At 37.6% G+C, this 23,147-nt stretch overlaps 1 protein-coding gene across 1 annotated transcript in view; it reads right to left on the bottom strand.

Moving 5' to 3' along the window:
• The window catches only part of LOC140170925 (probable tubulin polyglutamylase ttll-15), a 43,697-nt gene that overhangs the window by 15,259 nt on the left and 5,291 nt on the right, over positions 1 to 23,147 (bottom strand). Inside the window, exons 2-7 of the mRNA XM_072194123.1 lie at positions 17,795 to 17,971; positions 10,531 to 10,656; positions 7,755 to 7,836; positions 5,907 to 6,151; positions 3,369 to 3,447; positions 418 to 514 (exon numbers count right to left, since the gene is read on the bottom strand). Of these exons, the coding sequence (XP_072050224.1) occupies positions 418 to 514; positions 3,369 to 3,447; positions 5,907 to 6,151; positions 7,755 to 7,836; positions 10,531 to 10,656; positions 17,795 to 17,971 (806 nt within the window). The remainder of the gene's footprint in view (positions 1 to 417; positions 515 to 3,368; positions 3,448 to 5,906; positions 6,152 to 7,754; positions 7,837 to 10,530; positions 10,657 to 17,794; positions 17,972 to 23,147) is intronic.

Below are 23,147 nucleotides of genomic sequence, written 5' to 3'. Positions count from 1 at the left end.
TTGGTTGTACAGTGGATTCCAAGTAATAATATTACTTAAGGGGTACTACCCCCCTGCCCAATTTTGTGCCTATTTTTGCATTTTTCTCAAAAATTATAGCACATTGGTGACAAGTAAAATATGTATATTATAGGGGCAAGGACTGCAACTACTGTACTAGAAATTCAGCAACTCAAAGCAAGTAGTTATTGACTTATTGATCAAATATTGGTTTTCCCTCATTTTTGACTGTAACTCCACAACTGTTGTCTGTCCTGAAACAAAATTTCCAGTGTAGTAGTTGTAGTCCTAGTCCTTGCCCCTAAACATATCTTACTTGTCCCCAATGCGCTATATTTTTTGAGAAAAATGCAAAAATGGGCACAAAATTGGGCAGGGGTGTAGTACCCCCTTAAAAAAGGAAAAACAGAATATTACCGTGAATCAACATTTTGTCCAATCAGATCATTCTTGGTGGCCAACACGTCTCGTATAGCATTTCTAATCTGCGTGTTGATAGTAGATAAGTCGACGCCTAGAAGTGTAACAATGAAAATAGAAACTGATACTTATACTTCCTCAGTTCAAATTATACAGGGTTAAAAATTATGAGAAAACTGTATTCAATAAAAATATTGCATTGAGAACAACACACATTGGCCTACAAAAAAGCGCAGTGATTTATAGTGCGCTACGCACAGGCACAACGCCTAGACGTTGACCCACAAGTCTCAACACACTTTACAGTATTGCATCATCGCCAAAAAAAAAAGAATTTGGCAACCTGTCTTAAAGTTGAACATTTATCCAATATTCTGTCGATTTCACATTGCGTGGTAGAAGGGAAGATGTTGTTACGAGTCGCCCATGGCTCAAACCAAAACATCCGTTTGCCAAATTCACTTCAGAATCATGCACAAAAAACACACTGCTTCATTAAGTTAAGAATATCTGAATCTTTTATCAAAAGTAAAGTATGATTTATCAATAATTTTGTGAATCAAGATAAATACACACAATCTGGATCAATCAAATACGCTCTTTAGTAATGTTTCTTAACCAGCAGCCTTCTTGTCCTGCGAATATCATTGTTCAGCAAAGTCCACTTAAGAGCAGTGGGAGCCATCACTCTATTTCATCGGATGTTCTATGGCGAAGCTCCAGAACTCCTTCAACATCTGTTACCAGATCGTATGATTATTGATCCTCGTCTGCGGCGTTCTGTCAGATCCCACGACCAAGCTGTCAAAATCCCAAGATCCAACCTGGTCAGCCACCAGAGGTCATTCCTTCCATCCTCAGCTCACCTTTGGAACGCTCTACCTGGTCCAATTATCTCTAACCAGAATCGGCTGAGCTTCAAACGGGAGGTTAACAACTATCTTGGCGCCAACCCATCAGCGCTATCATACCGATAGCAGCTGTTAATGCCTTGCATAGTTTAGACATAAAAAAAAATATATAAAAAAGTCATTTATATCCTTTGCATAAAATCCTCGCATAGGGACAATCTTGAAAATGGTGTTCATTTCACCTTTCAAACAATTTCTAATGGAAAGCAAGCCTGCCTCGAATACAGTCCCCCTGTTTCCACATACATTGACAGATGTGTTGTTTCATAAACCAGGCTTCAGCAAGTCAATAGAAGAATATTCCTTAGAAGAGGCACTTTGACGTATTCTAGATCTTCTCCTGTTATTTCTGGATAGTAGTACATTGACTACATAACGAAGATCCAATGTTACATTTGGGAGAAGCAGGCTTTTTAATAAACATTAAAACTCATGGGTACCAATTATTTTGATACAAATCTTTGGGCAAGCACTTGGTGGTAAAGTTATCCAATAACGCTGGCAAGAGCAATCATGCGGAAATAAGATAATTGTCAGTATCACCTAGTTCTTCCAGAAGGGTCATTCAACCGGTAGTACGACAAAGTACGCCTGGAAAGAATGAAATTCACTCTGGAAAGAGTGAAATTCACTCAGGAAAGAGTGGAATTCACTCTGGAAAGAGTAAAATTCACTCTGCAAAGAGTGAAATTCACTCTGGAAAGTTATGGATGACCCCGTTTACAATTTCGTGTCGTCGACGCTAACGCAAACGCAACTATTACGTCTGAACACATATCTGCGTGAAAGACACGGTCAAGCGTTGGGCATGGCTTGTGCAAGATATTGATATTTATATTACGAAGACCAAGTCAAATGTGCCGCAGACGACAAACATTTGCATTTTTCTTTCTTTTACTGTCACATTGTGAAGTGCCAAATAGTGGAAGTGTTAGTTCAATACCTTTAGAAAATATTTCTCTGTGATGACTTATGTTGATTTTGGCTAAATACGTTGTACTTTCACTCAAAAGGGTACGTGATTCCGTTTGATTCATTGTGCACCAATTTGACCCCCTAGCTTACTGAATAAATACTGCGGTTTTCCGATCTTTATCCATCTTGATTTGAAAAGGTCTGTTGCTGATAGCAGACAGATAACACTACTCTAATCATTGGCGCACTTGCTCGATCCCCGGGCTCGATCTTTAACTGGTAATAATGTTGTTCCAGTAGAAAATTGTTTCGAAGGAATTTCTTGCGGGAATCTTGTATGTGACTGTAAATATCCGCGGTACACAGCGTCATCATCCCTATATCTTCGTGTCAAAAATTGCCGTGGTAGTACGGCGAATCATCTCGTTTTTCAAAAGCTACGCATGGCGATTTTGTTCGAGATAGGCCGAGCGACTCAGGCTATAAGCATACCATTTACACGATATGAGATACCACACAGTTTCTATTCTACATGTTTTTACGATTTGGGCATGATCAGTACTCCATATGATGTTGCTATTACAAGAAAATTCGATTTGTTGTCAGGTAAAACCCAAGTTTTGTTTTCAATACACTAACTGGAAATGCAATACACTAATAGGCGATTGCCGTTGTCGTTATACGCATATAGTTTACTGCATTTTATACATTAACATTTTGAAATCGCTCGTTAAAATTGTGATATATTCAACTGTTTGAGAATTTAAATCATATAAAGCTCAATCCACGTGTTGTATAGAATATTAAATCACAAGTCTATATAATACAATGCACACTATGCAACTTTCTTTATCTGCGTCAATAATAGAATATTAATTTTTATCGAATTGAATACATCTCTACATTTTGAGTTTGTACTTCAGCACTAAGCGATCTAGTGATCGATTCCTAGCCAATCAGATAGGATTCCTTTTCTTGCGTTCAGTAAAATACCAATCGCCCGTCGCTCACCAACGGAGTATTAAGTTGCAGGGAAAAATCTTGATAATACACGGTGTCGACACTGTGCGGTAGTTACTTAAGAAATTTAACAAATAAATGTAAATATTTTATCCCACGTACCTAATAAATGAAAATATGCGTCAAGGGATTGCTTAGCTGAATACTGTAGCTTTAAGGTATAGTTCTTCAAAGAATCCATCTGAAACCAGGATAAAATACATTGATATATTCAGGGAAAAAACCGACTCTTGACATCATGTCATGCACGGTCATAAAATGGGCCTTTTGCTAATATATAGGCCTAATTATATGCACCGAATTTAAATACCCATGTGATCGTCTCACCCGGGGTAAGGTTAACTAGGGTAACCTTAGCCCTACCACAGGGCCTTTTTTTATATGACACATTATATACACCATGCTATATACTGAGAACTGCTAAAACCCAGTGACAGCTCACAACCCACTAACCGCTGTCCCCGAGATAAAAGTAGGCCTATTATTTTTGCTTCATTTAATTATCTTAAATATCAAAACATTTTAGCCCTCATTTAAAACGTAATAAATAGATATCGCCTTGGAATTGGTTTCCAAACTTTCTTAAAACATGAAGTATTAATTCTAAATGTGCCATCCATTGATAACATACCAGTCCCTCATTTCAAATATATAGTTTTGGTTTCTCTTTTGTTCAGAAACCAAAAATCAAGGGATTAAAAAGTAGAGCTGATCTGATCAGCAATCATAACACTATTATGCTGGGAGGACACAGTATAGGGTATATAACCAGAAGTATACAATTGCCTATTGTGCTAACATAATTATTATCATGATTGATATCGGAAATCTATCCCGCGGACGACAGTTGATGCTCTCTGTCGAAGGTAGGTGGCATGTTACACTCACGAGTTCTAGGCCTAGAAATCATATACATGCGCGTATATTGAAGGATGGGGTGGGGTGGGGAATTTGTTTGTTTGTATGAAACATAAACGATGCATGGAGATGATTTGATTATGAATTAGTTTATTATCCCCGGGAAGCACAACCCATACCTCTTTAAGAGGGGGCTCCCCTCCCTATATAACCACCTCTTCCCTAAATTACCCCTTTTCCCCTCCTCCTCCCCTACATTCGATATCGTCATCTCGAGCTCTCCGCCCCCTTCTATGTCACTTCCAATGCTCTCTCTCATATGTTTCTCTCTCTCCCGGCCCATATCCCCCTTGCCCTCCAACCCCCCCCCCCCCCACACACACACACACACACCACACACACCCCAATCTCTTCTCCCCTCTATCTTCTACTTTTTGCAGTAAAAATTGCTTCAGTAAAAGTCATTAGGTTATTAGAGGTCATATAATGGCCTTCCATCGATACTGGTACATGGGATTAAGGACATGAATCGATTTTGTTTATAGCACCTATACAGTTACAGTAGTGGCCCCTTTTGTAATGTCGAATGCAAATATTTCGATGGTCTATATTTTTTCACAGGTGAATTAGCCTAGGCTTATTCAGTTTTGTAAACCACGTCTTTCAATGTAGATTACCATGCTCGATTTCTCTCCTCGTGAATATTGCACTGCGAAATTTAAACATTTCTTTTGTATACTTCGAGTAGGTAACTTCAAATCAAATAATTTTACGATTCACACCACTTATAAGAAACTGAAACCAAAACCGAAACTGACTGACACAAATGTTCGGTTTTAAACAAAAGGTAGAAACAATGAGTTCGATATCTTATGATTCAAGTGGTTAGGCAGGACAATAGGAAACCACGTGACCAAAACCAAAACCAAAACTAAAACTAAATATTTGAAATGAGGCAGTGTGTCAAGTTAATTACCAATGACAGATTAACCTGCTAGGGGTGTCTGGAGTTTGGGATTGCTAATTGTATTACATAATGATCTCGGCATGTTTCTATCTGGGCAGCTTGCCTGTCAAACAAATTTGCTGCATTGCTACCATTGGCTGATCTGCATTACTGGTGTTAGATTACAAATACTGGAAAGTCGGTATTGATTTGGCAAGATTCGTAGGGCCTTTATTTCTGGGGAATTAGCAGTCACTGGCAGCAGCTCTCTAAACATAGCCAGGTTTTATGCATGCATGGTTTTGGATCACCACAGTCAAAAGGCCCTATACTAGTAGGGCTAGGTAACCTTACCTTGGATAGACAATGTGATAGAGACTTTATTTAGAGTTACGATGTATGTACACCATAGAGCTATTCAGTGGCGGCACCAGGAATTTTTTTCGGGGGGCAAAGTGAATTTCAGGGGTGGGGCAAAATCGACAAATTTTCCGCAAAATTGTAATTTTGGGAGCTTTGACTCAAAAGTGGGGAGACAAACCCCATGGCGCCGCCACTGGAGCTGTTCTTATTACAGCTTCTGCTCTGGTCACGTCATACAAGTTAGGCCAGGACCTGCCAGGTAGTGCAATATACCTTTTTTTTTTATAATAAAGATCATTATAAGATCAAAGATGGTACACATGTTGCCATGAACTGGCATTTTGCACACCTAAAAATTCCCAAAAAATTAAATAAGAGTTTTGGAACAAACCGTTTTAATTTTCTGGGAATTTAATCAACAGATTTATATGTGTATATATATATAATCGTTCAATGAAACTATCTTTGCTTACCTGCATGACGAATTGGTTACCGAATTCTACTCCATCACTTACATAACTTCGAAAATCGGTAAAATTATCCGGAGTATATGCTTTAGGACAAAATCTTAAGTTCATAATCGAATCGAGCACGTGTGCCCTTAAAGGGCTGGCCGAAGTGAATGCTACATAAACGCCAATGCTAAATTTGTGGCCATCAATAAGAAACGGATTTCCAATGAATTTCTGAATTATACTTTTTTGACGTAGATCTAGTTCTGAAATATAATAAAGAATATGTTTTTATGAACAAATACGTTTAAAGAAAGATGTATTAAATTCTAGCGTATTGTTTGACGTACTTTGTTGTTGTTGATAAATTTTATTTTATTCCTAAATATAAATCTAGCACATTACCTCGCCAAACTAGCCCAATGATAATTTGCGACATGGTTTATCAAAAGGGCATTTCGTGATCCACAGCCTGATCCCCCACATTTCTCAAAGAAAGTTGAATTTCGTTATGGTATACCAGAACGATGTTACAACACATTGTCTATTGAGCAGTGTAATACACATAATCATGTATAACTCACAAACGCAAAATCGGAATCAACTGAAATTTTGGGAATAAGCTTTTTTCGTGGATATCTACTGAAAATATGCCATAAAAAGAGGATGCTAGGATCACGAAGTACTCCTTTACAGTATGTCTCCGGCAATCACAACATTATCCCTTAATATATGTTAGAAAATAATGATCAAGCATGAATCACATGACATTTATTTCAAACAAACTCATATTAACCATAAAAACGAATAAAAACAGCCGGCTCTCAACACGCGATATTCAAAATTCCCGCGCTGAAATTGTCTTGTGGAATCGCCTGGGAATTTTGAATATCGCGTGCTGAGATACGGCTGTATTTATTCGTTTTTATGGCCAATATGAGGTTTTTAAAAAAGATAAAACCACGTGATTCGTGCTTGTCTCAAAAAAAATGTGCAAGTGAAAAGCGCCCTCATTGGTAATTAGAAAATACCGTTGTGACATATTGCTTATATCAACGTCACGAGCGCAGTCTTAGCTCTCAAATGCCGTTTGTTCTGTTCAATTTGCTTGTTCCAATTTCGAGATATGTTTATTTAACAACGAAAGGGTAAGAGAGCTGTACATGTAAATCAATCAAAGATAGCTGATGTTGATGCGTTTAATGTACTTCCCCTTTCGGGGCGCATGCATTAGACGCATCAACATCAGCACGCGTGCATTATTTAGTCTAATATCTCTCCCAACATGTGTAATAAGCGTTCATTAATTTTACAGCATATTTATTTATCTTTTAATCTCTTTTATGTGGAAAAGAGAATTAACATTCCTGCATCATGATAAAACAGTGAAACAAAATTTGTATTATGTAATTGATGCATTCTTCTGATTTCACGAAGGAACTCTTGATAAACTTGATGCTATCACTGTTACATGTAAAGCCCTCTTCCCTAGTAAAAGTGGCACAATTGTGATTTTACCCTTTCATCTTTAACTAAACGTATCTCGAGATTAAAACAAGCAAATTGAACAGAACAAAATGCATTGGCGAGCTAAGACTGCGCCCTCAACGATGATGTAAGCATTATGTCACAACAGTATTTTCTAATTGCCAGAGAGGGCGCTTTTCACTTGCACATTTTTTTTTAGACAGGCTGTATAAGGCATAATGTTATTATTGCCAGAGTTTTCCTTTAATCACATAGGCTGAGACTATGTTATCTCAGCACAGTGGGCAACAATAATGATTGCCAGAGTTTTCCTTTAATCACATAGGCTGAGACTATAGTATCTCAGCACAGTGGGCAACAATAATGATAATCATAACATACCGTGAAATTCTTTCACTCTGTTTCCGCGGTGCAGGTAGTTTTTTTGAACCCATCTTTTATCCTTGTTCTCTGGCAATGATGACTGTAAAAGAAAATCATGGATAACTAATTACATGCAATTCAGTGTGATATATCCCAATTGTGAAAGGCGGATTGCGCGAATGCCACTCCATTGGTCAGCTTCAGTCTAGCCTTACTTGGGAAGCCAAATCCTATATTTTGCTAGCACGTGACATGTTGAGTTATAAAAAGTTGTCCTATTTAGGTGTTTTCTATGGGTCATGGGCAATAACTAAATCAATTTTTTATACTGTTATAAAATTAGGCTTAAAATTAGGCATCAACCAGTCAAGAGATTGCGAAATGTCAATCAAACGTTTTACGGCAACTTTCGGAAGAATGAAATCCCTCCACCATTTTTTAGTACCCATCACCTTTTGACATGCGACCATATGTTAATTCGTCATGCACCCTTCATGAATATGCAGATATATTATTTGCCGCGTCCCCTTAATATGCAGATATATTAAATTCGTACATGGAGTAACCTATGACCTTATTGATTTATCGATCGATTTCTGATTTGTTGATTAAACGTCCCTACAGACTAGTTTACTACTTGCGTGTTTTTACCATCCCCGGGGCTCATAATGAATGCACAACCCCAAAGAGTAAATGATACCTAATTCAAATTTGCACATCTGTCATCAAAGGTCTAGAAATTGACTGGGCCACTTGTATTCAAGAGCTTTACACAAAGCAAGCTGGAGCGATGAACCGCCTCCCCCCCCCCCCGCGAAATAATTTAGGGATAAAATGGGGCGACAAATAGTAAAGTGTAACTAGAAATAGGACAAAAAAGTGACAAAATCTGGCTTTACTCCATCGCACTAAAGCTAAGTGTATTAAAATGGACTCAAAGCAAGTACCATGCGGTTGCTTTGAAAGCTTTCCTACCCTAAGCAAGTATTTAGTATCCAGGGGATGGATAAAAGGTGCATTTTGTCGCCCCCTGCAACAGCCCGAAAATGTTGATCCAATATTTTTGATGGTTTTGGGAAAAAAGGATAATAGGCGTTATCAACCTAAACACAAATACAATTTTTCCGCCCTTTTTTAAATATTAAATACTTTTTGCCGCCTGTTCTTCTGCCGCCCTTTTATGTTTGCTGCAGCAACCCCCCCAAAAAAAAAAAAAGCCCCATCCCACAATATACGCGCATGCTTAAGGCACGATTTAAAGAACCTTTTTCTTCACGTTCTCGTGCATCGCGCCCGGCCCGTGAAAAAGAAGACCCTTTTACTTTTTTGGACGCGGGTGACATACAACTTCAAATACAAGCGGGAGTTCCCCCGGCTTTAATCTATGTACGAGGGGCAGTCAGTATGTTTTAAGAGTTGACTCGTGACGTCATACTTTATGTGGATTGTTTTCATGGCATTTCTCAATGATTACATAAACACTGACTGTACCTTTGTCTTTCAAACAACACATGTAAAAATTATATCACACACATGATTACGTAACAGCATTAGCATAAAATCAATGGTCTAGAGTTACCTGGTGAAATTGAGTCGTTTTTGTTAAGGGAAATAAGAGGCTGAAATGAGGTATTGTTGTATTTTCAATATTTTCTCGGGAATTAAAGTGTGGAGAATGCTGCCTTTTGGAACAGTAATAGAACACAAACTACCAGTTCATAAAACCATGTTTATTGGGCTGTAAAGGTTTTAGTTGATTTAAAATGCGTGGTCAAATTTGTCTTATTTTTGACAAAAACAAGGCTTTTCTTTCTATAAAAATCTTGATATTGCCAAAAATAGCAAACGTGAAAATTTAAGTTTTTTTGCCAGTTCTGTTGACTAATCTCCAAACATTAAAACGGGAGTCTCCCTAGAAAATATTTGAACCCATGTTTAAAATATAACTGTTATTCTACCATTGTTACATTTATACCAAAAGTAGTGGAGAGAGAGGCCATCGTTTGAATGAGAAAGTTATTTTTAAAACTTTTCTGTTAATTTCAGGTTAAGATCATCCATAAAAATTCATATGAATATTTAAATTCTAATTTTCATAGCATTTTGTAATATTTTAGGCCCTATTTACATGGAATTTTGCCATTTTCGTGCATTTCCAGCATGTTGTATCGGTCATCCTACCTACGCATGCGCAGATAGTTGTTTTATTTGCACCAGTTATCACCGCACTGATTACCAGCTCTCACACGTGACCAGTCATTATATTTTAATCTGTTTCATTTTGGAGATAATTAATGTCATTTGTAATAACTGCTTTTTCATTTTCGCCACTTTTGCAGAATAATTTTGCTTCCATTCAAGCCCTAAAGTTGTTGAAGTTTCCAGACGTCCCATTTCCACCAAAGTTTAATGGCAAGTCTCATATTTTACCAAATGCAAACTGAGGACCTAGTGTTTATTCCTGCCCAAAACTAGCCATATGCACCTTGTACTGTTGCTGTTCTCTGACATTTTAAACGCGTGTCTTTGCTGTAATTTAAAAGGCCCGCCTTTTTGCGTGATTTGGCAGTGTCCCTAGTCTATTGATTTTATGCTAATGCTGTTACGTAATCATGTGTATGATATAATTTTTACATGTGTTGTTTGAAAGACAAAGGTACAGTGTTTATGTAATCATTGAGAAATGCCATGAAAACAATCCACATATGACGTCACGAGTCAACTCTTAAAACATACTGACTGCCCCTCGTATAGTAGTATTAAATGAGAGAAAAAATAGTAAAATATTACTTACATATTTCAAGAACTCCCTTTTCTGTCCCGGTAAATAGAATCCTTTTGGTATGTATTTTCCGCCCCGCGATACCAAGTTTGCTTTATGTGCCACGTGCTCGTATATTCCAGGTATGTTATCTGTAAACTATAACACATTAAGTATTGAAGATTGATGTCATTTGTCTTTATCATTTTTGTCGGATGCTGCATAATGAAGTCAATGTCTTATCACTTGACCTTGAAATATTCAAAAAACATATGTTGACCTCTTTATCATTATCTTGATATATTCAAAATGGCTGTCATTTTTACTGTACAGGTTAAAAATCATTTAAAAACACGTTCTGACACCTTTAAATGATGCAAATGGCACCATTTTTGCCAAATATGAACATACCGATTCATGTCATTGATGTATTTCAGTGAATATCTCATCATACAGGTTTTAAAAAACATGTTTTGACATCTTTATGAATATTTGACTATTCCAAGGTCAAGTGATGTCGATGCGGTATGAATTGTCTGTTTTGACGGATGACAGCAGTTCGTGCAACGTCATTTTACGTCATTTCTATTTCGTTGCATTAAACAGCTGTCAAAGTGTTTTGCTTATGGACACTATTCAGCATTTACCTCGGCTCCCTTTTCACCAGCCCATCGGGCTGGTACCTATTTCTGGGATGGGGTCAGTTTGCTCACGAGATTATTTTTTATTGGTATTGGAATGACTTTTGTTTAAAACTTTTGTGGTTGAATTTTTTAAAAATATTTTAATTCGATTTGTAAGGAAAAGTAAGTATGTTTTGCCGTTTCAACGAACGAAAACGAGTGAGTATTACCAAAGTTATGTTTGAACTAATTATGACTTTAAAAGTTCTAGGTATGAGGCCTAAATGTAACAATAATTTAGTTAATATATAGCATCATATGGTCAGCAGAAGAAAATCTGACATCACCTATGATGTCATATCAGTGTCCTTGACCGGGGTCCTTACTCCTTGACCACTGAACAGCGTGATATCATGTTGATAACAGATCTATAGAATCAAAATCTTCATCATATCCCGGATCATATCACAGATTCTCAACAATCTGTGATCATATGGACCATATTGATGTGAAAGTAGTTATCTATCATATCCTGTGTCGTTTTATGGATAAAATGACTCAAAATGTTATTGATGAAATGGTTGCTATCATAAACATCAGTTTTGTCTTTTCAACGGGAAAAATCCGATGCAAAATAAAGTTTTTAGGGCCTAGCTATAATATGGGCATAATTTATGCATGTAGGCCTATAGTATTGAACAATGTACCCCATTTGACATGCACTTATAGATAAATAAATTGTCTTACTTTATTAATTTAATAACTTCTTGATTATAAATAAAATGACACATAATTATTTGATTCATAAAATTACATTCAACAAAATGATTGAAGAGAAAACACACAAGGCACTATAGGCAGACTGTTATAGAATGGAGTATGTAAGATGCCATGTCCATAGCTTCGCAGGAGTTTCCGACTAGCAATCAACATGATCAGCACATTCAGAAAAACACAGTTTAAGAGTGAAGATTGTAGTGAGTAACCAGTCCTTTATAAATGTGCTGGCCACTATCTATTATAATATAGTAGGCTTAAACTATACATTGCGAATTAATTAAGTTATTTTAAAATAAAATGTACATGTAAGTTAACTCAAACCGGCAGTGTATTTGTGAAGTGGTATATCGAAAGCAGTGAAATCGGACATTCCTAAGCGAAGATATTGAGTTTGTAAGTTCTGGTATTACAAAATTGGAAATTGAGATATCGTGGGTAAAAAGCTGAAAAGACAAAAAAACAACAACAAAACAACAACAACAAAAAAAAAAAAACAAAAAAAACAAAAAAACCAGTCCAGAACAATTTGGAGTAATGAATTAAAAGAGTTGACATGAGATTAGGAATTAATGTTTTCTGCTGTTTCAGTGTGCATGTTCTCATCGTTGATGGTTTGGTGGACTGTCATGTAGATGTAAGCGTGATCCTAAAAATGCCTTTCACATTGACCAAAACTAATTACAAGACCTCTTCTACATTGAGGCTGGCTTTCCCTTTTAAAGGGAATTTTTATTGATACTTGGTCCCATTTTGAACATCAACCGCAAATCGGTGTTTTTATTTTATTTTCAACACAATACAGCAACATTCCAACAAGATATAACGTTTTAACAATAGCATCACATCCATTGCTTGTTTTTCGTTTAAGGCAGCTGTGTACTCTAGACATTCTTTCTTTTGCAAAATTGAGGTTTTTTTGATATGTTTGTACTTTGTTATGTTTTTATAAATACAAGGAATGAAAATCCATTTGTAAACTCCTTTTATTTCACTATTCCACTCGTGTTTGAAATTGAAAAGGAAAGAAAATCTTTGTTGTACCAGCAGGGTACACGCGCGCAACAACGCATCGCGTTGCGTATCGCGCAATTTGTTAACGCACAATACGCTACGCATACGCGACGCTTATCTGCATGCGCGGCGCATCTTATGGAAACACCACGGAAGCACAAAAACCTAGTGGTCAAATGGCTCCGTTTTAGCTGATAAAATGTGGGTTTTTTCAAGTTCTTTCCCGATTTAAATATCAAGTTATGAATGGATTTCGCTCAAACTTCTCAAGGGGCCGTGGATTTACCTGATGTTTATGTAATGTAAGTTAGAAAAATAAAACTGTCGCGTTCTCCTGCGAGATTCGATGAAAGTGCAAAATGTGACCACTTTAAACTTCAACGGCCATTATTTCAATGTTCATTTTCTTGGTAAAATGACGATTTAGGTACACGATAACTCAATAAACAGCATCTATAGGTAAGCAAATATGATCATCGTAAAAAGCATGATCGACTCAAGAAACGGTTTTCTCATTTTTTTTATATTTTGGTCTACTTCCGATTTCAGGCATCATTTTGTGCAAATAGGCGTTTGTGAATTTTAAAAAGTTCAATTTGATGCCATATATGGTCAATATCTCAAAAAAAAGGCCAATATAAAAAAAAAACTGTTTTCGGAATGGAGCCTCAAGATTGAGCTAAAAACAAAATAAAATATTTTGGAAAGAGTGTTTTTTTGTTATGATGTAGCTAACAAATATTGCCAAAAACTCACTTTTTTGTGATTTTCTTCATAATTTTTGTTTTTACCCCAAATCTGTATTTATATTAAGATTTATTGATGTCTTGCCTTCATAAAAATGTATACTTTTATATGTCTTGCGCGAATAATTACAAAGTTATTGCACTTTTACTACATGCATGTCTGAGAGTACACAGCCTCCTTAATTTAGTCATCAATCATGAAATTATCAAAAGCATTACAGTGTGACTAACAGGTGCATCTCATCGGACCAATAATTATAGGCCTTACGCGTGCATATAGGCCTATTTCAGCAGAACATGACTATTTCCGGAATCCTCCAGAATGGTTAACATAAAATTATCCGTTGTGGTAAGGCCTATAACCGTTTTTGCGTTCACGTTTCTCGCGATTGATTTCATTATACTTTAGTAACGGCCTATATCCACGTGATACTAATTTCGGTTTCTCTAAACATGCTAAATGTGGTAACAGGGTTACTTGGAAGAGGCGAATGATCATGATGATGGGTTTCCAGATTATGGGTAGGCCTACCGAACTAAGCATCACACCTATATAAAAATTCCCTTTAAAAGGGAAGGCCAGCGTCAATGCAGAAGAGGTCTTGTAAATAGTTTGGGTCACCGTGAAAGGCATTTTTAGGATCACGCTTACATCCATGTTACATGACAGTTCACCAAACCATCAATGGTGAGAACATGCACACTGAAACAGCAAAACACATTAACTCCTATAACTCCTGTCAACTCTTTAATTCATTACTCCAAATTGTTCTGTATTTTTGTCTTTACTGCTTTTTACCCATGCTTATTATAAAATCAAGAAGTACACTGCAGTTGTTAGTTAATTCGCTATGTTAACTCAACTTACATGCACATTTTATTTTAAAATAATTTTATATTATTTCCCAATGTATAGTTTACTATAAAGTAGATAGTGGCAAGCACATGATAAAGGACTGATCATTCACTACAATCTTCACTTTTAAACTGTATTTTTTAATGTGTTGATTGTTAGTCCGAAACTCCTGCAAAGCTATGGACATGGCTACTCCATTCTGTAGTCTGCATTGTGTGTTTTCTCAGTCTTCAATCATTTTGTTGAATGTAATTTTATGAATCAAATAAAAAGATAGAAATTGGCCTCACTTTAGTTATGTGTCATTTTACAGTATTTATCATTTATAAAGTAAGACAATAATTTATTTATTTTCTATAAGTACATGTCAAAATATGGGATATATTGTTCAATATTATAGCTAGCCCCTAAAAACTTTATTTTCAATCGGATTTTTCCCGTTGAAAAGACAAAACTGATGTTAAAGATAGCAATAATATCATCAATAACATTTTGAGTCAATTTTATCCATAAAACGATACAGGCTAGGATAGATAATTACTTTGACTTCAAAGTGGTCCATATAATGAAGATTTTGATTCCACAACATTATTAGATCTGTTATCAACATATCAATTATGCACTCACAGGCAACCAAACATCAGTAGTCCACTGATATGACCTCGTGATCATTCCCCGCTTTGACCATGTCATTTTTTTTTGATACTAGGCGGTTACCCGTATTTGGCGGTTCTCGGCTGTCGCGATTACCTGGCTGATGGTGACTGTACTCACCAACTTTTATGCCCATAGGACAGTTTTTACTAATTTGACCTCAGATGACCCCTTGTGACCTCGAAATGATCTTCCAAAATTTGGCTATAAATGTTGACTGTACCCACCACGTTTCATGCCCATACGACAGTTTTTAGTAATTTGACCTTGGATGACCTCAAAATGACCGTCCAAAAATTTGACTCTAAAAGTTGACTGTACCCACCAACTTTCATGCCCATATGACATTTTTTACTAATTTGACCTCAGATGACTCCTGGATGACTCGGATGACCCCAAAATGACCGTCCAAAATTTGACTCTAAAAGTTGACTGTACCCACCAAGTTTCATGCCCATATGACAGTTTTTACTAATTTGACCTGAGATGACCCCTGGATGACCTTGGGTGATCTTGGCCCACTAACTGAAACAAACTTGTTCTGTCTGAGGTCCAGATGCACCCATCCACCAAGTTTGAAGAACGTGCGACCCCTAGTCTCCGAGAAAATAGGCGGAAAACAGTTTTACTAATTTGAAGTTTTTACTAATTTGACCTGAGATGACCCCTGGATGACCTTGGGTGATCTTGGCCCACTAACTGAAACAAACTTGTTCTGTCTGAGGTCCAGATGCACCCATCCACCAAGTTTGAAGAACGTGCGACCCCTAGTCTCCGAGAAAATAGGCGGAAAACAGTTTTTACTAATTTGACCTCAGATGACCCCTGGGTGACCTTGACCCACTAATCAATACAAACTTGTTCTGTCCTAGGTCAAGATGCACCTACCCACCAAGTTTCATGCCCATATGACAGTTTTTACTAATTTGACCCCTAGATGACCTCTGGTGACCTTGACCCACTAACCAATACAAACTTGTTCTGTCCCGGGTCAAGATGCACCCACCCGTCAAGTTTGAGGAACGTGCGACCCCCAGTCTCCGAGAAAAACAGTTTTTACTAATTTGACCCCTGGATGACCTTGGGTGACCTTGACCCACTAACCAATATAAACTCGTTCTTCCTCATACCAAGCTGCACCCACCCACCAAGTTTGAGGAACGCGCAACCCCAGTCTCCGAGAAAAGAGGCGGACAGACAGACAAGCAGACAAACAGACGGACAGATGTACAGATTCTGGTGAATTATAGTAAGATGCTGATTGCTGAACAAGTTTATGTTTATATGTGTAGGCCTAACCTATGATAACTTTTTAAGTCATAATTAATTCAAACATAACTTTGGTAATACTCAATCGTTTTCGTTCGTTGAAACGACAAAACATACTTTCTTTTCCTTGCAAATCGAATTAGCAGACATCAAAAACATTTCCACCACGAGAAGTAAAAAAAATAATTCATACCAATAGAAGAAGGCTATAATCTTAGCTAATCTTTAGTGTACACAAACCCCATCTCAGATTAGGTACCAGCGCCCTATGCGCTGGCGAAAACAAACAGAGTTGATTAAAGTTGTGTCTTGGTCATTGAGAGGAGCAGTTCATAGTAGTTTAGAGAGTCAGGGCAGGTATATGGGTAACGGGTTTGGGTAATTAGAAATAGGCCTATCACGAGAAGCGCCCGACCGAGAACCGCGAAATCTAGTATAATATAATAGGATATTGGCTTACCATGCACGAACAAGAAAATAACCTTTATGGTCATCCCAGAATGCTTACAAATTAATATCACAACGGCACATTAAAGATACATAACACTTCTGGAAATGTTTTAGGTTGATAATTTGGGGGGGTAGATTCATATTAACATATCAATGAAACCATTTCTTCATAAGAAGACTTGGTCGTACGAGACCAGGGGCACTCACATGTAAGGGACGCACCATTAGATTCTCAGGGTGGGGGTAGGAAGTTTTTCAAAAAAAAAAAACTTCACCCACTACATGAGCAAAAAAAAAAAATTTCCCCACCAACACTAAAAAAAAAAAAACCCTTCCCCACCTAACTGTGTATAATGCATGAAATTAAAAAAAAAACCTTCCGCCTTCGGCGGTGAAAAAAAAAACTTCAGCCGCCTTCGGCGGCGAAAAAATTTCTTCCCCGACCCCAACTTCCTACCCCCTGAGTATCAAATGGTGCGCCCCTAAAGGTGGTACAGGCAGGGCCGGCCTATGTGCAGCGGTCAAGGGTCCCCATTTCAGGCTCTCCGGTAGAGCCTCACCCACATTTGGATCATACTCCAGTTTTTTGAGCCTCAAACTTTGACTATAATTGTAGCTTTTTAGCTCAAATTTGGACAATTTTGATTAGTTTTAGCTCCACAGCATATAATTGGGTCCAAATTTAGTTCACTAGACCCCGAAAATGTTGCAATTTCAGTTCAAGCTGCTATTTTGCCCTAGAATTAGTTCTTAATTCCCAAAGCACGGCCGCGCTCCGCGCCACACACCCATATTTGTGAGTGTCCCCCGAAAAAGAAGCTAAGAAAAAGCCGCGGAAATTCCTCAGAGGAAACGCAGCGCAGCCTTTCGCTATAACGGTCTGACAACATATCGGCCCGTGTGCTTACCTTGATATCCGCATCTTCAAAGTTACTGATTCGGTAGTGAACAAAGTATCTGTAAAGTCTACACCAATAGTCGGGTCGGCGCCCAGTGTTTGCCGTCTCGTTACATTGAAAAAACGTTCCATTTGCCTGTCTGATCTTATATCCAAGACGATGACTGATAATACTGTAACTTGTAGGCTTAAAAAACAAACAAACAGACAAACAAAATTAGCCTTGGTCATTTGTTTTACCCTCCCCATTCTACGGTCAAGAAATCCCCTCACTCTCACCCTTCCTGGCTGAGTTCCTGGTTTCATGAGGGGAAGCAGACTCTTTGTGCCCCAACTGACTATACAATTTCTCCTGTCTATATCTACGATATTTATCGGCTCCAATGCCCACCTTTCTCCCCCGATATGACCGGCAGAACATCCGACAGTAGGTGAGAGAAGGGATAGATACGCGATACAGGAGGGTGTTTCAGGGGAAATTTCCCCTCCCCGCGAAATGTGGCAATATTTACACTGATTTAGCCGAAATTTGGCCACACTCCGGGGTACTCAAGATAACCTTTATAATAATTATTATACACTATAATATTCACTCTGAGAAAAAACAGTATATAGAACCTAAAATTATTCTTGAGCTGTCCTGTATGTCATGTATGTGGAACCTTGAATGGTTCTACAAAGAACAGAAAAGGGTTCTAGCAAGGTTAGAAAGAACCATTTTAGACCTTAAAAGAGTTCTGGCCATTTTGGGGTTCTCTAAATTTTCAAGAACCCTTTTCTCTTGAGGGTTCTACATACAGGAAAGCCAAGAATCCTTTTTTCTAAAAGTGTTGCAATACTCGTTTACATGTTTGAAAACATTGCTTCGCAACAAAATATGAAGATGAATCATCTCTCCATCTATGTTTGCTGGATGACTTTGTCGAACGAATTCGTGGGTAGCATTTTGCTCGAAAAGCCTAGCTTCGAATTTGCTCACCATGCTCACCGATAACTTCACAAATTTAAAACAAACATGAACCTTCCAAAATAAATACATATTCGCACTCCGGGCGGCCCAGTCACTACCTGCCGCTGTGATTTGGAGTGACTCGTCGCTTCCCCTCTCCAGTTACCTTTACTTTAAGTTACCATACTCCAGGCCTTAATTAATTATTCACTGAAAAGATGTCAAAGTTGATGCATTGTATAAACAAATGATCGGCAAATATACGGCGTGCGTGGGTTCGAGTCCCGTCCCACCACCGTGTTGCGTCCTTGGGCAAGGTGCTTTGCTTCGCTTGCCTCACACCACCCAGGTGCAATAGGAAGCTGTTAGGGGTAGTCACAGTCGTTACTGATGAACCCTGCACCATGTTTAGGCTGCAAACGTGGTTCCGGTTTATTCTAATGACAGCGGTATAAATATCTACATTCATTTTACTCCCCACCAATATCAGAACATTCATACGGCATCACAATTTATATTTTTCATAGAAAGCATGATGTACAGAAAAATATTCAAATACCGCCGCCGAATTGTTGTAATTTGCGAAATCGCGCATTTCTTGTTTAGAATATGACGTGTTTTAAACTATTATCATTGCCAACGCCGGTAATTACCTTTTTCGGGGAACGGCCGATATTATAGACCACTTGACATCATTGTTAATCAACAAAGGCGAGGGGCCCGTCTATCGATATGCTTGCACGAACCGCTACATTGCTCAATGGCTTTCTTGTACTGTATGAAATGTGGTGGGCGATTTAAATGCACGTGCCCTGAGCAAACTACGATGCGTACGCATAATGCCGGGCAAAGAACAATGGAAATTGTCCTAATTCGCACGCACATTGCCGGGCAATGACGTCACATGTCAAGTTATCTACATATGGGGGAAATAAAAAAAAACACTTGAAGAGCTCTGGTAGAAACGTTTGGACAGTATTTTTGTGGGGCATGAGAGCGCATCAGGCAATGTCAAGAATGTCTTTCTAATATCAAAACATTTTGATTTTTTTACTTTGCGATATAATACACATTTTATGGCAAATGATTACAATTTTGTTTTTGATATTTAACAATCCTCCAAGTAAACTATAAATCTAATGATAATGTACTAGTGTATGTAACTGGGATGAAAAGCCGGCGATCAATTGAAAATTGACCTTTCGTATTGAAGATATGGATTTTTCCCCAAAACACCAAAAAATAGGTCTTTTGGGTGAAAATGTATTCAATATGAAAGGTCAAACATTTCAGTTGATGATAGTTTTTTTGTATAAAGATAAACATTTTTTGTTTATCCTAATACAAAAGGTCAAAATTTTCAATTGTTCGTCGCCATTTCCTCCCAGCTATACATACACTTTCAGTACATTTATAAATTGTACTTCGAGTATATAAGAAAATATATAAATTTTTAATAATTTGTCATAAAAAGATTTTATATCGCCAATTAAAAAAATCAAAATTACTTGATAACAGAAGGATATTCCTCGTATTCAGAATGCAATTCGATATGTCTGATGTTCATTCATGTGCCACAAAAATACTGTAAACGTTGATATCCGATCCCTTAACGAGCAATGACGAGTCACAAATTCGAAGCTTCAATCCAGGACACAATTGAATACATGAATCCAAAACCCACCCAAGTCCATGGGAAGTGATTTTGAGACAAAACCTGTGTATCATTTTAATTCCTTCAGTTAGATTTACCTGGTCAATATGGTAAGTTGTACGTGCAAATGGGTGGGTTAAACTGTATTAGGTGTGACGATTAGCATTTCAGGGACTTCGTGGGGTTCATTTTAAATTCTGGACTTGGGTGGTTTTTTGAATCATATACAAAGACAATAATGTTGGAATGAGATTACCACTAGTAAGATAATACAAAATAAAGCACCCAGTTATGTATAACGTTGATAAGCATTCTGCCATGTAATATAAACCACACACTTTCCTTGATTAAACCTATTTTTTTTTTTTTTTTCACTCTCCAGCAATGAAGATGTTACATTGGACTTTTATACATACTGGATTTCAATCAATGTTTTACAAGACTCAAATCATGGACTTGGGTTGATTCTTTCATACATGCTATTTTTCACATGCTCAATAGACACAGAGGATGAATTTGAGTTGTTCTTTCATACATATGACAGGCCTATGTATAGCAACACTTTCCCATGCTGAACTCAATTTGGCCAAAGTATGGACTTAGGTGGCTTTTGTATTCATATATTCAATTGTTGGATCACTTATAGCATGTGCTTTGTAATTGATACACCTTCCCCCTTAATCAATGTTTAATCCTCTGATGTTGTGGAAGTACCCTACATTGTTGACTGGGGAAAGGAAGGAGGGATTGGGGAATAGGTCATGATGCAGTCATGTTTACAGTAGAATTCACCATGACCTTTGCAGGACTTAAACCCCATTAAAAGCTATTAAACCAAGATAACACTCATTGAATACAGCTCAACTATGTTACATCAGATCTTCTCTGGTTAAATCCACACTACACATGTTTCTGTTTTACCTGTGCGATGTTGTGATGAGCTGGTATTATAGTTTCAGTTGGGTAACCGATTATAAAGCAAAAACGCAATACTGTGCGAGCCTTTGTTTACGAAATGAGACAATAGTGTGCATATTGTTAACCAGCATTCTTGACAATGAGAAACATAATGGTTGTAGACCGTAACACGGTTTGGAAATAATTTCTTCATATTTTTTTGGTGTTATCTGTCGTTTGCATATCCTTCCTAAAACACCAAAGTGCGAATATTTCCAAACGCCTAAATTAGCTAAAAATTTAGGACATGTTACAAAACTATATTTTCTATAATTTCAGAAGAGTACTTTAAATATTGGCCGGTTATTTTTCACACAGTGACGTTAACTAGGCAATGGCCTATACTTCTAACATACACTATTTGTAGAGGTCACGCGTCAATGGTGAGAGCACTGTGTATTGGGAGGGGTTCCAAAAGGTACAATCTTGGTCCCAATAATATTTTTAAGTATTATCAACAGTGCCCAAGAGAATGACAAGAAATCGGACATCCACGTATGGAAATATGTCGACGACCTGACCATAGGTGAAACCAGGGGCCATGCATGGGAAACCTAGTAAGATCCAGAAAAGCCTGGACTCGTTGCACCAATGGACTGTTGATAATCAGATGATGCTCAATCCTTCAAAATGTCAGGTCATGCAAGTCCATTTTGGTAGAAGACCTGCTCCCAACGTGGAAGTCTGTATTTCTAGTCAGAATCTTGTGGTTGTTGATAAGGTCAAGCTACTTGGAGTTATCATTGATAAGGATTTGAAGTGGGAGGGTCAGGCAAATACAATGTACAGTAAGGCCAACAGAAAGCTGTTCAATGTTCATGCTCAGAAAACTGAAAGGAGCCTTCTTACCGTTTACAAAGGTTATGTCCGCCCATGTCTAGAGTATGCTGGCCTCACTCAGCAGCAGGTGAGCCACCTTGAGAAGATTCAGAAGCGCGTATACCGTTGCATCCTTTCATCAGATTATACAACCTACTCTGATGCATTGGAAGTCCTCAACCTTCAATCTCTTGTGGACCGCATAATTCATATCTGCAAGGAATTTGCTATCAAAGCTAGCAGCTCTGAAAGATTCTCAAGGTGGTTCCCCTGCTCTAAGTTCAGATCAAGTATGCAACTCCGGAAACAAGCAAAATTCAAACCATACCGATTCAAAACTGACCGATTCAAGAACAGCCCACTGCCCTATCTTACCAGTCTTTTAAATGAACTACCCTCCTATACTTCTTTAATCACTCAATTTTGTTGTGCTAGCTGTTTGCATGATTTTCATCAGTGTCTTTTTAACTTTTATTAAAGTTTAGCTTGTATATGCTCAGTGAAAATCTTTCACCAAATCAGTGTGCAATATTCAGGTATCATTTCAATTAATATAAAATGTTTTTGTGCAATAATTGAGCTCCCTACCAGCGCACTACTCGTACCTCTTTGACTTTTTTTGAATTTGAATTAAATTGTGTTTTTATAATCCTATTTTCTTTTAAATATGTTTTTTGATGTATAGTATATTACAGCTTATTACTTTGAAATTGTACATACATCGACGAGAAATGCCTGTTCGAGTAATCTAATTCATATTAAGACTGTGAAATCAGCTGATCATGTCAACAAACCCAAAGCGTTGTTTGGATCATGTCAACAAACCCAAAGCGTTGTTTCTCTCATCTAGGGCCTTTGCCAGTCATACAAATGCACCTGATGAGTGTGGCAGAGTTTTAATGTCTGTCATACGAAACAGAACTGTAGTGTAATGTTATGGAATATTATTAGCTCTGTTTTCGGACATTGAGCACTCTCTACCTT

Source organism: Amphiura filiformis, chromosome 15 (genome assembly GCF_039555335.1).
Source record: "Amphiura filiformis chromosome 15, Afil_fr2py, whole genome shotgun sequence".
Taxonomy (NCBI): Eukaryota; Metazoa; Echinodermata; class Ophiuroidea; order Amphilepidida; family Amphiuridae; genus Amphiura; species Amphiura filiformis.
This window is presented reverse-complemented; position numbering and strand designations above follow the sequence as displayed.